The sequence below is a fragment of the Cuculus canorus genome, chromosome 3 (assembly GCF_017976375.1).
Source record: "Cuculus canorus isolate bCucCan1 chromosome 3, bCucCan1.pri, whole genome shotgun sequence".
NCBI lineage: Eukaryota > Metazoa > Chordata > Aves > Cuculiformes > Cuculidae > Cuculus > Cuculus canorus.
The window spans coordinates 87194050-87207924 of NC_071403.1; the positions used below are offsets into that span (position 1 = coordinate 87194050).

Here is a 13875-nt window from a genome sequence, read left to right on the forward strand (position 1 = left end):
ACTTCTAGTCTGCAGCACTGCATAGGATTGTTGTGCCCCAAGTGCAGGACCCGGCACCTGGCCTTGTTAAACCTCATGCCATTGGTCTCAGCCCAGCGGTCCAGCCTGTTCAGATCCCTTTGCAGAGCCCCCCTACCCTCCAACAGATCCATGCTTCCACCCAGCTTAGTGTCATCCACAAACTTGCTAAGGGTGAGCTCAATGCCTTCATCCGGGTCACTGATAAAGACATTGAACAGGACTGGACCCAGTACCCAGCCCTGGGGAACCCCACTGGCCTCCAGCTGGAGTTAACTCCATTTACCGCCACTCTCTGGGCCCGGCCATCCAACCAGTTTTCAACCCAGGAGAGTGTGCACCTGTCCAGTCCAGAGGCTATGAGTTTCTGAAGCAGAATGCTGTGAGAAACCGTGTCAAAGGCTTTACTGAAGTCCAAGAAGACTGCATCCACAGCCTTTCCCTCGTCGAGTAGTCAAGTCACTTTGTCACAGAAGGCGATCAGGTTAGTTTGGCAAGACCTGTCTTTCGTGAACCCGTGTTCACTGGGCCTGATCACCTGGTTCTCTTGTATGTGCTTCATGACAGCACTCAAGATCACGTGTTCCATGACTTTCCCCGGCACTGAGGTCAGACTGACAGGCCTGTAGTTCCCTGGATCCTCCCTGCAACTCTTCTTGTAGATGGGAACCCGGACCACTTCTTGCTAGAATTAGTATTAAGCAGTCCCATCACCTGTCACTGCTGAGACTGAAACAGATCACTCCGTAAAACATACTATATGGGCTAGTAAAAGATCCTAAGAGTGGTCTAGGGAATGTAACTACACGATTACCACAGGTCTACAGAAACAAGCAAAAACATCCTGAGCTTAACGGGTTGCTACTTAAATGTTAGTGTTTTGTGAACCATTTTATATTAAAATTGGATAGTTCTAAACATCACACATACAAGAAGTATTGTTTGACACAGTGCCATTTTGATGATAAATTGCAATCTACAGCTCAAATAATTCTAGCCAGGGATTAACATTTCAGAAGCTGAGCCAGAGATTATGTGTGTGGATCTTGAATTTCATCATCTCCCTTTGGCACAATAGCTTATTCTTCCTTTTTTCATCTGTTCTCTCATGAAGGGTCAGGAAAGCTTAGCCTTGCTGTTTCATTCATTTCATCTCTACATTAACTAGATACCTTGCAGTCTTTAGTTCTTATGTGTTATTCCATTACAAATACTACAGCCACGCTGCAACTCTGCTACAGCTAATGAGCTATGTACCAAATCAAAGGGTGCCATCAAGTGGTTGTAGCACACTACCAGCAATGTTAGGGGTTTCACCAGGACGCACTATACAGGAGGAATTAAATTCTGCCATAATTTAAAGCTTTCAGAAAAATTCAGATGCTGAGAGACTGTGGTCTCAAGCAATTTCATTTCCTTCCTTTTAGATTCTACAGCTCAGCCCAAAAGCTGGCACCACCACACAGGAAACATTCTCGTCTCCCACCGGATGGGTCAGCAGGCTCCAGGATTGCTTCAGTAGTCGCATGCTCAGCCACTGATCACTGTGCACTAGAGAACGAGTTGAGAGCAGCCTTAATAACCTCTGAAAAGCCTCTCAGCTAGCAATGTGACAAGATGGGTGCTACAGAGTGGGAGGCTGACAGAAGATGAGGAGAGTAAATGCAATCACTTGTGCCAGCACAGCCATTTTCAAATCGAACTGTATTACAGATTACTTGTTAATCTACACTCATACTGAATTTGAAAACTATATGAGAGCTCTTGCCTGCAATGATCGTGATGAGTATCTTTGGCATTACTCAGCAATTTGAAGTAAAGATGATGTGATAGATTGTTCTCTGGCACAAGCATTCAATCTGACCCAAACAATTAGCTTTCCCAAATGAAATACTCTATAGCCAGAATCTATTTCATATTTAAGCATTTTCTTTTAATCCATATACTACCAGCTCTAAATCACAGCACATTACTTCTACTCAACTTGGTCTGTTGGGTAAAAATCAACCACCCAAAACCAAAGAAAAAAACACTTTCCCATGCATCAAGACATATTTTTCCAATGAAAAATAGTGTCTTTCTAAAAACTGTGGTAACTTTGCTAATTAGGAAAAATATTTTGCAAATGCAATGGGACACAGAAGAGTTTTGCTTGGTGGGGATGAGACTGAGGACTACCCAGTTAGATCTCACCAGATCATGACCATCCACACCATGACTTCCAGAACTCAGCCATCACTTAAAATAACACCTTCAAACTGGCACTTGCAAAGAAAATACCCAGAAAATTTGTTTTGAATGTAACTGATGAAATTAGACATGTTTCTCCTAATTTCTGAAAGGTTTTGGCTCCAAAGTATAAAAAGCTGAGCAGCCATGACCACATCAGAACAAACACTGACTTTTTAAGGATGTAACTTCAACTGTATTTTTCCTGTGGTACTAACAAAGAAATGTCCATACTCAAGAAATGCTCAAGACAAATTGAGGTCCAAAGTCTCCCGAGATCATTCCCATCTGCCCAAAGTAGCAGCCATGTTCTCACATCTGGTTTGTCCACACAACCTGCCACCAGCTCAGGCAACCACTCATACCTGGATTGTGGACGCCTACCACAGCCACTCCAAGGAAGCATACAGTTACAATGCACACGTGAAGACCAATAATGAATTTTTTCATCAACTGTAAAGCAACATCTGTGTCGTGGACCAAAGACAAGTAGAATTTGTAATGCACAAAGAGGTCAGCCCTTAAAATTCCCCATGCTCTCCCTCATAACTGACTATGCGTTTCCCCTGTCCCTCTTGCACTTGCTTACTTCAGTAGGTCAGCCGAATTCCCGATTCTGCAACGCAGACCCTTCACAGGAAACCTGTACTTAAACTTCCAAAGACTGAACTAGAGGTGGAAAAAAAACACATTCAGAAATTATCAAGAACCAGCTTGAAATATGCTAAGCTACTTCCCAAAGAACTGCACAATACTTAAGAGCTACAGAAGTAAAGAAAAAAGAGAGAAAGAGTTTGTTCCCATGAAGCAGCAGAGGTCTGCTTTATCCAAAGGGAAGGCTACAGAAAAAAGATGTAGATGCAGCAATGAAGGAGGCTGCCTCAAAACCAGAAATATTTCACTAAGTCCAGGTGAAACACCCAAATTGTTCCACAGACCTCAAATATCCTTCAAGATAATACTCTGCCTCAACAGTGTCCATACTAGTTATTTATGCAGTCTATTTATTTAATATCTCAAAATCCTTCCTAATAGATGAGTTTCTTTGGTTATAATATATAATTAAAGTTATATAACATGAATTAAAACTAATTATGGGGAAGATTTATACAGATGATTCATAGAACAACAAGCACATAAACTTTATACTAATTCTTTGCTGACAGATTTTCAGGGTTATTTTCCAAATACTCCATTTTGCCTTTTCATAGACAAATATATAGACAAAATTCCCTCAGCTTATCCTTCCTGTGGCTGCTCCAGGAGGCAAATACCCAATGCCTTTATTATTCAGGTGTTTGGCATGTACCCTAGCTACTTCTATGAGAGCATTTCCCTCACTCTTATTCCCCACTTTGGTCCAGCTGCAGCTCATTCTCTCTGCTTCTGTCTTCCCTGCTACCTGCCCATACAGTCTTCCTCACGGAGGCAAAGCTTTAGAGAGTTTCCTACATGTTATCCTTTCCTGAGCAAAATGCTCTTACAGTATAAATCATTAAAACTACATGCAAAATTTGAGACTCTTTACAGAAAACCTCTGAAAACTAATAAGTTTGTTTATAGCTGGCAAAGCCCTCAGAGCCAGACCTGGCAGACTCCTATTTTGAGCACTGCATCACAGGCTATTAAAATAAATTTATAGAGCCTGGTGTCCTTCACACTCAATCTGCCAATCTGCCAACCTGCTACAGTCCCAGTAAGGACAATCCAGTCAGTCTCGGCTCTGGTCTACAAAAACACATACCAGAAGCAGAAATATTACTATTTAACAGCACAATGTAACATACAACTCTATCATCTTTTGGCTTTAAAGTCATCATGTTTGGTACATCATTACATTTCCTTTTTCAAGCCAGTGGAAAATAAAAGAAACATTGCTTAAGTACAGACCACTGGGCTCCAAAGAGCAATCTTTGAGCTCAGGATTGCAACTTTGTATGGGGTACAAATTTGGCAGAAATTCAGTTTTATCTTCTATTTATGCTAGTATGCAGAACCACAGAAATTACTGAACAGCTACAAGACGTCACTTTATGGCACTTTATTCAATGCCATTTTATACATGCAATCTTTCCAGCCTAGTCCCACGTTGCCACCACACCTAAGCTAAACCAGAAAAAGTTCATTTACGCTGCCTCTCAAAATTCAAGAAGCAATGCGGCCCAGATACAGATAATTCAAAACAACAAGAAAGGAGAAGCTTCATATGATAAAAACAGTATTATGGTGCAGAATGAAGAACATGCTGGGAGTGGAAAAAATCTGAATGAAATGGCATCAACCAAGTTATGGAGGTCAATTACTTTTTATTATATTAAACTCCATTAAGACAGCTTACAACCAAAATTAAGAGGCTGAATGCAATAACACTCAGTGTTACTACACTGCCAGGTGGTTGTCCTAATAACAAAGGTTTTCAGGAAGCCACAACTTTTATTTTTCTGTCAGCTGGCAGCTGCTATTTTACAATAATATGCTCCGACTTAAATTGCAATGGCAAGTACAATCCTATCCAGTTACTTAATGCAGAACTACATTTTACACAATAACAGATATTTTAATTCTAGTTTTAACACTTATTTCCATACCTTGTGCACATGCAATTGCAAGGTATTATCTCAAATCAACCACACAGTCAATTGGACTCCCAGATTATGTGCCTCTGAAGGTGACTCATGTCAAAAATATTTTTCATTAAATGGGTTGTCATTTTTCCCATTTTCCAGACTGAATATTTCATACTACATGGCTGCAACATATCCTGTTTAACATTGTACAGTTACCAGGTCAAAAATGAGATTTATCTATCATAATGTTGCCCCAGACAGTGGCATTTTACATAATGATATTCTGACCTGCATCGAGAGCAAAAGCATATCTGTGACTGCATGTAAATGTAAAAACACTCTCAGATATATAAAACCAGAAAAAAGTGGCAAGCTGAACAAGCTTAAAAGCAAATACTTTTCTATTAAAAGGCAAGTCGCTTGGCTCAGCTTACGCCTAGAGTATGATTAGAACCCCACTGTAAAACAATTACCAAGACACTCTTCCGTATTTGATGTCTGAAAGAGAAATGGCCTCACGCAGACTCTGTCTTGTGTATGTGCTGGCAAGTATATTTTACTGCTGATTTTCTATGAATAAACATATGCTAAGAGTGGCTGAAAGACACTGCTGATTTTAAACATGCCTAATGTAGTATTAGAGTTTGGTTTCTAAAGCTGTCTGCCTTGTTTATCAGCTTCCTCCCTCCAGCTGGCAAAGAATACCCCTGACAGAACTCCGATCAGCTGCCTGGCACTGCGCATTCATGGAGAGGAGACACGTTCTTCTAGCAGGAAATAACCTCCCCCTCAAACCCATACGAAATGGTTCTAGCAATTTAGAAAACAGTTGTACTTTACTACTGTGAATCAATAATAACCACATAAATTACATGTCATCACACTCGTTCCATTGTAAATGCTACGGCAAACCATGCTTACTGAGCTTATAAAGCTCAAGTCTAATACCCAGGCAGTTCTGCCCAACGCCCAGCTGCCTCCTCTCCCCATCTTCCATTTACAAGAGTCGCTCATGTAATTGTAGCATAAATAGCAGAAAATAAGACATGTCCTTTTCCAGTAAATCTTAAACTGAAATGCTGTACTGGAGTTTTCAAAACTGCTGTATCATCTGCCAAACTGTGTTTGATACAGATCCACTTAGCGCAGTTACTAACACAGTGTCAGAAGCAACATTATTTAAAGGGCAGTTTGGGCACTGCATTTCATTTGGGAGATAAAGATCAAATAACAAAAGAAAATTTTCATAACTATTCTTGAAAAACACAGGAGAGAAGAGTTGGATGGACATACATCTCATACTCTATTTTACTGATTCAAGATAAATAAGGTATTAAAAGTGTAAAAAGTTAATTAGATATTAAAAGTTCTTTCAACAATCCATATAAAATGCTCATTTAGATAAGATTTTTGCCATCTCACAGCTCTGGTTTAATAGATTGTTACACATTAATGATAAAAAGGATTAGTGATGGCCCTAATTTCAGGAGATATGGTCACAGTCTTGTTTTGGTCAGAAGTAAAATGCCCATTGCAGACTAAGCAGCAGCACGGCATGAGGGAACACCATCTGAAGAAACTAGCAGGCTTTGCTTGGGGATGCAGGGGTTGTGCAGGTCAGAAAAGAAATGGACAGAGCTGTTCAGAAAAGCTCACACCCTGCTTGCCTCCACAATGCCTGCTTAAAAGCAGGACTGCTGTTGCCTCCTTTCCATGTGCTGTACCATGCAGCGGGGAAAACACCCCTAAACTTCCCATTCTTCCATGACTTGCTCACCTAACACTTGCACTAAATACAGATGGTACCAAATTGTCCTACAGCACTTGGTGTATTATAAAATTCTCCAGCAGAATTCAAGCATGCAATCCACTTCTGTCACCTTCTGCAATTTTTTGAGATGGTGCCTCATGGAAGAGGATGGTTGAGCTCATCAGGGACAGGCAGGAGACTCACCCACACCCACGGACTCCAAAAAGGGCGATCTGGTCTGCGCATCAGCCTCTCTCCTGCTCCGCACCAGGAGTTGAGATCCTGCCTCAGATCACATTCTACAGCGAGTTAAAATTGCATATCCATGCCACTGTGGTGCATACAAATGTGTTAGTCAAAAAACACAGACTGGGCCTCCTAAAGACATTTCCAATCTTGTTTACTTCAGAGCTGGAGCAGCCAATCAAGATAATAATTTCCACAACTTTTGCTCCAAAAACCTAATCTTGGACATTTCTCAACTAGATCAAAGTGCTAAATATTTAATGTAAGCAAAAACTGAAACAAGTTCTGTGATTCTACATTACATACAAATCAGAGCAAGAGAGAGATGGCTGACAAAGCAGCATTTAATTCCTAGCTATATCTAGAGCAGAACACCCAGCCTAATTTACACAGACAGACAGTCACAGTTCACATAATCACATACAGCAGAATATGACAGGGGAATTAAAGGACCAGGAAAGCATGTCTGAACTATGAGCTCCCTATTCTAAACATATTAAATACAGGCATTTAGTTCAGAAAAATGCTAACCTGGTCAGTTCTTATTTTAAGCACAAAGTTATTTCAAGCAGAAAATACAAAATGAACGAGAGAGCTTTTTTCGATTGATTTTTTCGTTAAGTAAAGCAAAATAGCTAATTTAAACTTAAGCTCCAACATGCTACTCACCAGAAGAGATAACCAAGATTTTGTAATAAATTCTGGTATAACAACTGATCAGCAAGTAAGGAATCATGTTATTCCATATGCCAGTCTTTCTCCTCAGGTTCTTTCTGCAAATTGCATTGACGGTACTTAGAATTCCAATTCACTACGCTACACTGGCATTCACCTCCCAACAGTTATTTCCAGAAACAGGTGGGAAGATTTGACATCTAGACTTGGGCTTTTATTCTGATATAAAGCTCTTGTGAACTTAGTGGCAGCAGTGCTGTGATAAAAGGGATTTAAACACCCAATATAAAAGTCTGATTTTACCAAAATTCTGGGCTAATTACCGTTCAAATGAGCTGCAATTTCTCAAAATGCCTCATTTGGAAGAACAACATATTCTGAACTATATCTGATGAAAATCTAACTTCTCGCTAATACCAAATTCTATTAAATCACATTTAAAACTGGTCACCTTTAAGACTAGAAACAAATTCATTTCTACATCCCATCTACCTGCTCTCCTCTTTCCCATTACTTCCACATTATTTATCACTTTTATTTGTGTTGTCATGCCTAAAAATAACAGATAGGCATTTTAAGAGAGAAAAATACTCTCCAAACCCGTCAGCGATATAACGTGATTTAGCGCATTCAAAATGAGAAATAATCGTAAGCAACCACAATAGAGAATGATGAGACACACACAAAACAATGTACTTGTACCAATAAGATGAAACTAGGTTATGTCAAATATTCTGTAACTTTTTCCAATGTTTTTCTTTTCAGGCTTTGCCCATATTTGAGGAGAGGCCAGCATAGAACTCTCTTTGGGTTAGGGTTCCTGAAGTTATGCAAGAGAAATAGACCAAAGCAAAAGACATATCTTGTTTTTTCAGTTTAAACTCATTATTTTCAATAAGTGTTTGCTGTAGGCTAGTGTAAACAGTCATCACCGAATTAATTTTTTTTTCCCCCTCAGTTCAGCAGCTTCATTGGATGTATCTTCCTGGAGAAACCACTCAGAATACCCTTATTAGTTAAGGTATAAGAAAATGAGTGGAAGCATGAATTAATCTTACAGAAGGATGTACATCTGACAATAAATCACTGTCTGAACTCCAACGGTTGGCATGGTTTTCTTCACTATTCATTACCTTAATATTCAAAAAGGTGCTACTATAAAATAGTGGTCTAAGAAGGGACATCAAAATATTTCAAAAGGTTCTCCAGAAAGGATAGATGCAGAAGCAAGTTCAGTTTCCAAGATCTCAACACAAGAACAGCCTGGAAATTCAGGGCACTGCTTCAACCAGGCAGGTGATGGTGTACAGGCAGAGCAGGATGCTGCTGGTCCCTGAAAGCAATGGTTAGTGCCAGCAGAACAGGACCCTGATCACACAGATGAGTCCTTAGAAAGAGAACGCTATTGATCTGCTACTGCAATCAAGGCAAATGAAATCCCAGTGTAACCACTATCACATTATTGTGGTTGAACAGTCAGAGGCAAGAAGAAAGGAGGAAGCCTCCAGCCACACAGAAAGCAGAATCTGTTCTCCATAGCCATAATTGGTGAGACAAGTAGCAGCCGTGAACTGTACCAGTGGAGATCTAGGCCAGAACCATCCCCAATAACAAGGGCAATGGAGCTCCGGAACAGGCTGCCTGGAGATGCTGCAGGGACCCCACCTTAAAAAGTTTGTAAAAAAACAGTTTAGGCAAGTGTTTGCCTGGAATGATGCTGCTCTGGAGCAACAGGCCAGGTGAGGCTGCCTCCAGTCCCAACCTAGACAAATCTATGAGCCAAAGTTTCAAAAACAGGTAGGACATTTTTCTCCATTCAGCTGTCAAACTAGGGATGTCCTCTTCTGTAGTTAGCAAAGACCATGCTTTAATGGGCCTGCTAAATAAAAGGAGGAACGGAGTTAGTATCAACGATGACTGCCAGTGCCTTGATTATATTGATGCTACTGGAAAGGGCTTACTCACCATAGCCCTGGGCCCCGTGAATAACCAAGGCACAGGAGGGAAGATGGAGAAACCTACAATGAACCTCGGAATATACTAGTATGTCATTTATTAGCTACTAGAGGTAAAATCCGGGCTTGAAAACTATTTCCTACAAAAAGCTGGAAAAGTTGTTTTATAGGCCAGATCTTTTGCCCTCTGAAAACATCCTATGACTTTTTCAGTTTCATTTAAGAATGTGGAAGATAGCTGCCTACAAAGTTGTTAGGAAACAGGTAAATGTGATGGTCTGTCCTCAGTGGATGATCTTACATGCTCTTACATGCCTTGAGCATGCCAGGAAGCAAAGTGACATTTCTCTATCACCTCAGATACCTTTATTTTAGATGAAGTTCTTGTACATAAAGCCAGCGAAAGCTGCAACATACTTGGACCAATTTAAACCTTCACTCTTCTCTCCTGTCGCTTTCTTCTTCCACTAGCTAGACAATCTCCAGAGATCAAGAAACACAGTCCAAAATTCCAACCAGCTGAACTCTTCTTAGAGAGGCAGCTGAGGCATTTCAAGTTGACTAAAACTCACTAGCTACCATCCTCCCGGCACCTCCAAGGGGATGCTTAACGATCACCAAAGCACAGGCCACTTTACTTGAAAACAATTTTACTGCTAAAAGACAAAAAGATTGTTCTTTTATTAAAGTGGGAGAGCGTGCAGACTGCAGTGTCTGGAGTTTCTTGCCACACAGCAGCCTTTTGCTGAGCAGCGGTGCACCAGAAACCACGAGAAAATAATTCATAGGAGAATTTTTTCAGCATTAACTTCTGATTTAACACTGGGAGTTGGAGCTCAGATAGTGAAAGGAACCAAGTGCAGAAACAGCACATACTCAAATTACCCATAGGAGCAATGAGACAGAAAAGTCACTTACTGGAGGAAGTGGCTTACATTTTCAAATGGAAGGCAACTAGTTCTTGTTCTCTACCCTGAATAGGTAAAATAAACTAATGCCAATCTATCAGATCTTGAAAGCCTATTACCTCTCTGCAGGTGTGCAAGTCTTATTCTTAGCTATTAATTTCTTGCTCTCCAATTTGCAACAGCAAATCTGAACATCTAATGTTATTATTCAGAAGAACACAAAAAACAAGATAACTCCAAGAACTGCCTCATACGGGGGAAAAAGATAATTGAATACTCAGAGTGCAGTTAAGTAAAGATGAAATTAAAGAAAGGTAGCAGTAAATATACAAAGAACACTGCTCTAAAGCAGGTAAAGACATGGAAGAGCCTGATGGAAAACGAATATCAACATTTAAATATTAAGAAAACACACTTTAATCAAATTATCTATGTATTAGACACACTGTAGATAACAAAGTTCACTTAATAGAATACAAATACAGAGTGACAAATACATTAAAAATACAGTTAGGAAAAATCCTACAATAACCAAAGTGACGGACTACAAAGTACATGTATTTGCAGCATTAAAAAAAAACCCAAACAAAAATAAACAACCCACAGAGCACAGAAAACCTCAAACACAAAACAAAATAAAACCCAAACAAAAAAAAAATAGCAAATACCTTGCTTCATTTTCATTTACAGCATGGTTATCTTGCACAAATCACCTCACAGCTCACAGTTACTTAGAAATTCCTCAGAAAGTTCAGAAAAACCTTCAGTTTTAATTTGGTAGCATCTGCCAGCAGAAGTATCAAACTTCAGCTGAATCTCTCTGATCTGATTTTTGCTCAGCCATACAAAATTATTTTGGAGACTGACTTCTAATAGTTATTTTAAAAAAGCACAAAATAAATGTTTTTAGCAGAATTCAGATTGCTTCATAACAAAAGAACATCTACAAACTTCTCAGACTTCAGTATTTTGCGTTCTGAGCATTGCTAACCAAGGAGGAAGAGAAACCCTGTAGGTTGTGAGGACAGAGAATACACATGGACAAAACGTAAAAGCATGCAAAGGTCTGTAAATGTCCCCACACTTCCCAAAGGTGACCTGCTCTTGCCAGGTTTAATGATAAATATGTTCCTTTAATTCCAGGCAAAACATACGTTAGGCCTGAAAGGGATAAATGTCGATAATTTAAGGAGGGAGTTGATCAGCCTCCTGCTTTCCTGGCTCCCAGATTTTTAACAAGCAGGTGTTTTGTGCTCTGAAATGTCAACCACCCATTGTATCATTGGTTACTTGCTCAAACAGATGAACATATTTTCATCCACCACTAAGTGGAGCTGTTACTCTTGGAAAAGAGTTTCTCCATATTTTCAAGTATATTTGCAGACAAAGATTTTTTTGGCAATAGCTACAGATTTCAATAGTATTTCATTTTATTAAAAAAAAGGCACAAGAAAAAAAGGCAACCAGTTTTCCATTTTTATAGTTGCTTTAGCTCCCAATTTTGGTAGTAAAACTGTTTATTTAATTTATTAATCTGAGGATATATTTATATTTAATATCCTCTAATCCAAAGATAAACATCAATGACTATGTGGCAGTTCTTATGAGAGGAACTAATGGCATAACTGAGGTTGAAGAGAGTAAGTTTGCACATAACAAAAGCTTACTCTGCCACTAATACATCTAGGAACTGTTCTGGTGGAGGCCATGTTGTGGGGCACAGCAACTGAAGCCATCTCCCACCCTGCGAGCACCACTGCAGATCAGGGAAGGTTTGAGGCTGACAGCGAGAACAGCATGCAGCAGATGTACTGCTGCCACCTTTATATATCATACGACACGCAAAGAAAAGCTATGTGTTATAAATCAGGACATACAGTTCACATACCCGTTATAAACTGCTGAAAAAAAAATATGCTGAGCCGCCACAGAAGTCCAACTATACCCAAAGAGGTTGGTTGAGAAATACACTGACAGTGTTTTATCTAGAGGTACTTGTACAGCGACAAGTGGTGACGGAGACTTCCCTGATTAAAACAAACTAAGTGAGAAAGAAAACAAAACTCCAGGAAACAGCAACTAAACTGTGTTTTGTGTTTCTAAGTCTCAAATGAAAATAGAAACTTGACATTTAAAAACACTAAGAATAAATTAAGCACTTTGCTTTTAGCCCTTCTTAAATGCCACTGGTGATCAGAATAAACCTCAGTTTTGGACATCCAAATCAGTTTAATACCGACAAGAAAGAAAAAGCAGTACTTTAAGGCAAAAAAAAAAAAAGATAACATGCAACTGCCATTGCTTCCCCACACTTCAGTGATGTGTGGTAGAATAGCAGCAGTTTTTTGTTTATAAACAACATAAATAAAAATTAACTTATTTTACTGAGAAACAGTCGATAATGTGCCTACATTAACGAGAGAAAAACACCCTGTCTTGAGACTACAGTACTTTAAAATCTATCTCAAAAAGAAGTTTCCTTTCCAAGGAAACTCCAGGTAAAGCAGCTCCCTTGTTTTTCAGCCCAGGCAGCCCCAGAGCGGAAGCTGCAGCCCAGGACAGAGCAGGGAAAGGAAAAAAGTACTTAATGAAGCACTTGCTCTACGCAATGTTAAGACTTGCTGTTTGCCAAAGTGTGTTGTTTGTACAGACTTCAGGAGCTCAGCTCTCTGGGAAGCTCTAGCAGCTCCTGACTTGGAGTAGTCAGAAACTCACAGGAGCCACCTTTTGGGTTTTCACTGGGTGAATAAGACTGTTCCCCAGGCAGCGAGACTGGGATCTCAGGGAGCAGAAGCACAGCATCATTCTCTTGCGCTTATCTCAGGTGATCATGCCTGGTACCACCTCTCCACCTGCCTCAATTTCCTCACCTATAAAGCACACGTAATGAAATTGTGCTCTTCCCTAACAAGCAGCATTTAAAACTAGGAAGGGTGCACTGCTGTTTGGGAAATGTAGATGGCATAACCTAGCTCTAACTTGCTCACTGCCCTGTTCGTAGAAAAATAATTTGTCATAGCCTGTAAAACAATGAGTCATAACCCAGCTCTGACTTGTTTACTCCATTGCTCATAGCAAAATAATGCAAGGAAGACCAATGCTCACAGGGAAGGAATCTAAACTAGCGTAGTATAGTACTCCCCTCTCCAGTATTTTAATTGTAAGATAACAATAGGTATTTTAATAAGCCCCTATTACTATAGAGCAAAGCTTTACTGTGGTTCAGCAGCGCAAATTTTAGTCAAAGCCTTTTTCAGCATTTGGACACCCCTTAATCTTTCCAATCATTAAGTCTTATACATAAAGACATTCCAGCTTACATTCTCTATGACAAACGTCCATTCTTTGTCTTCAAACTCTTCAGCATGGGGATCCTAGAAAAACAAACCAGAGAGCTTAAGTCTAAAAATAATCCAGAGTGCAAGAAATTGTAACTCAGCCAAGATTTTAATTTACTCATAGATATATTTTTACCCACTGAAGATGACAAAGGGAAATACTTTAGCTAGAAAGTAGGCTTCAACGGT

General features: G+C 39.7%; 1 protein-coding gene across 11 annotated transcripts in view; it reads right to left on the reverse strand.

The window, feature by feature from the left end:
- The window catches only part of EHBP1 (EH domain binding protein 1), a 219885-nt gene that overhangs the window by 156518 nt on the left and 49492 nt on the right, over window positions 1-13875 (reverse strand). For all 11 annotated transcript variants that reach the window (XM_054062090.1, XM_054062084.1, XM_054062083.1 and 8 more), the window contains exon 5: window positions 13669-13722. In XM_054062090.1, the coding sequence (XP_053918065.1) occupies window positions 13669-13722 (54 nt within the window). The remainder of the gene's footprint in view (window positions 1-13668; window positions 13723-13875) is intronic.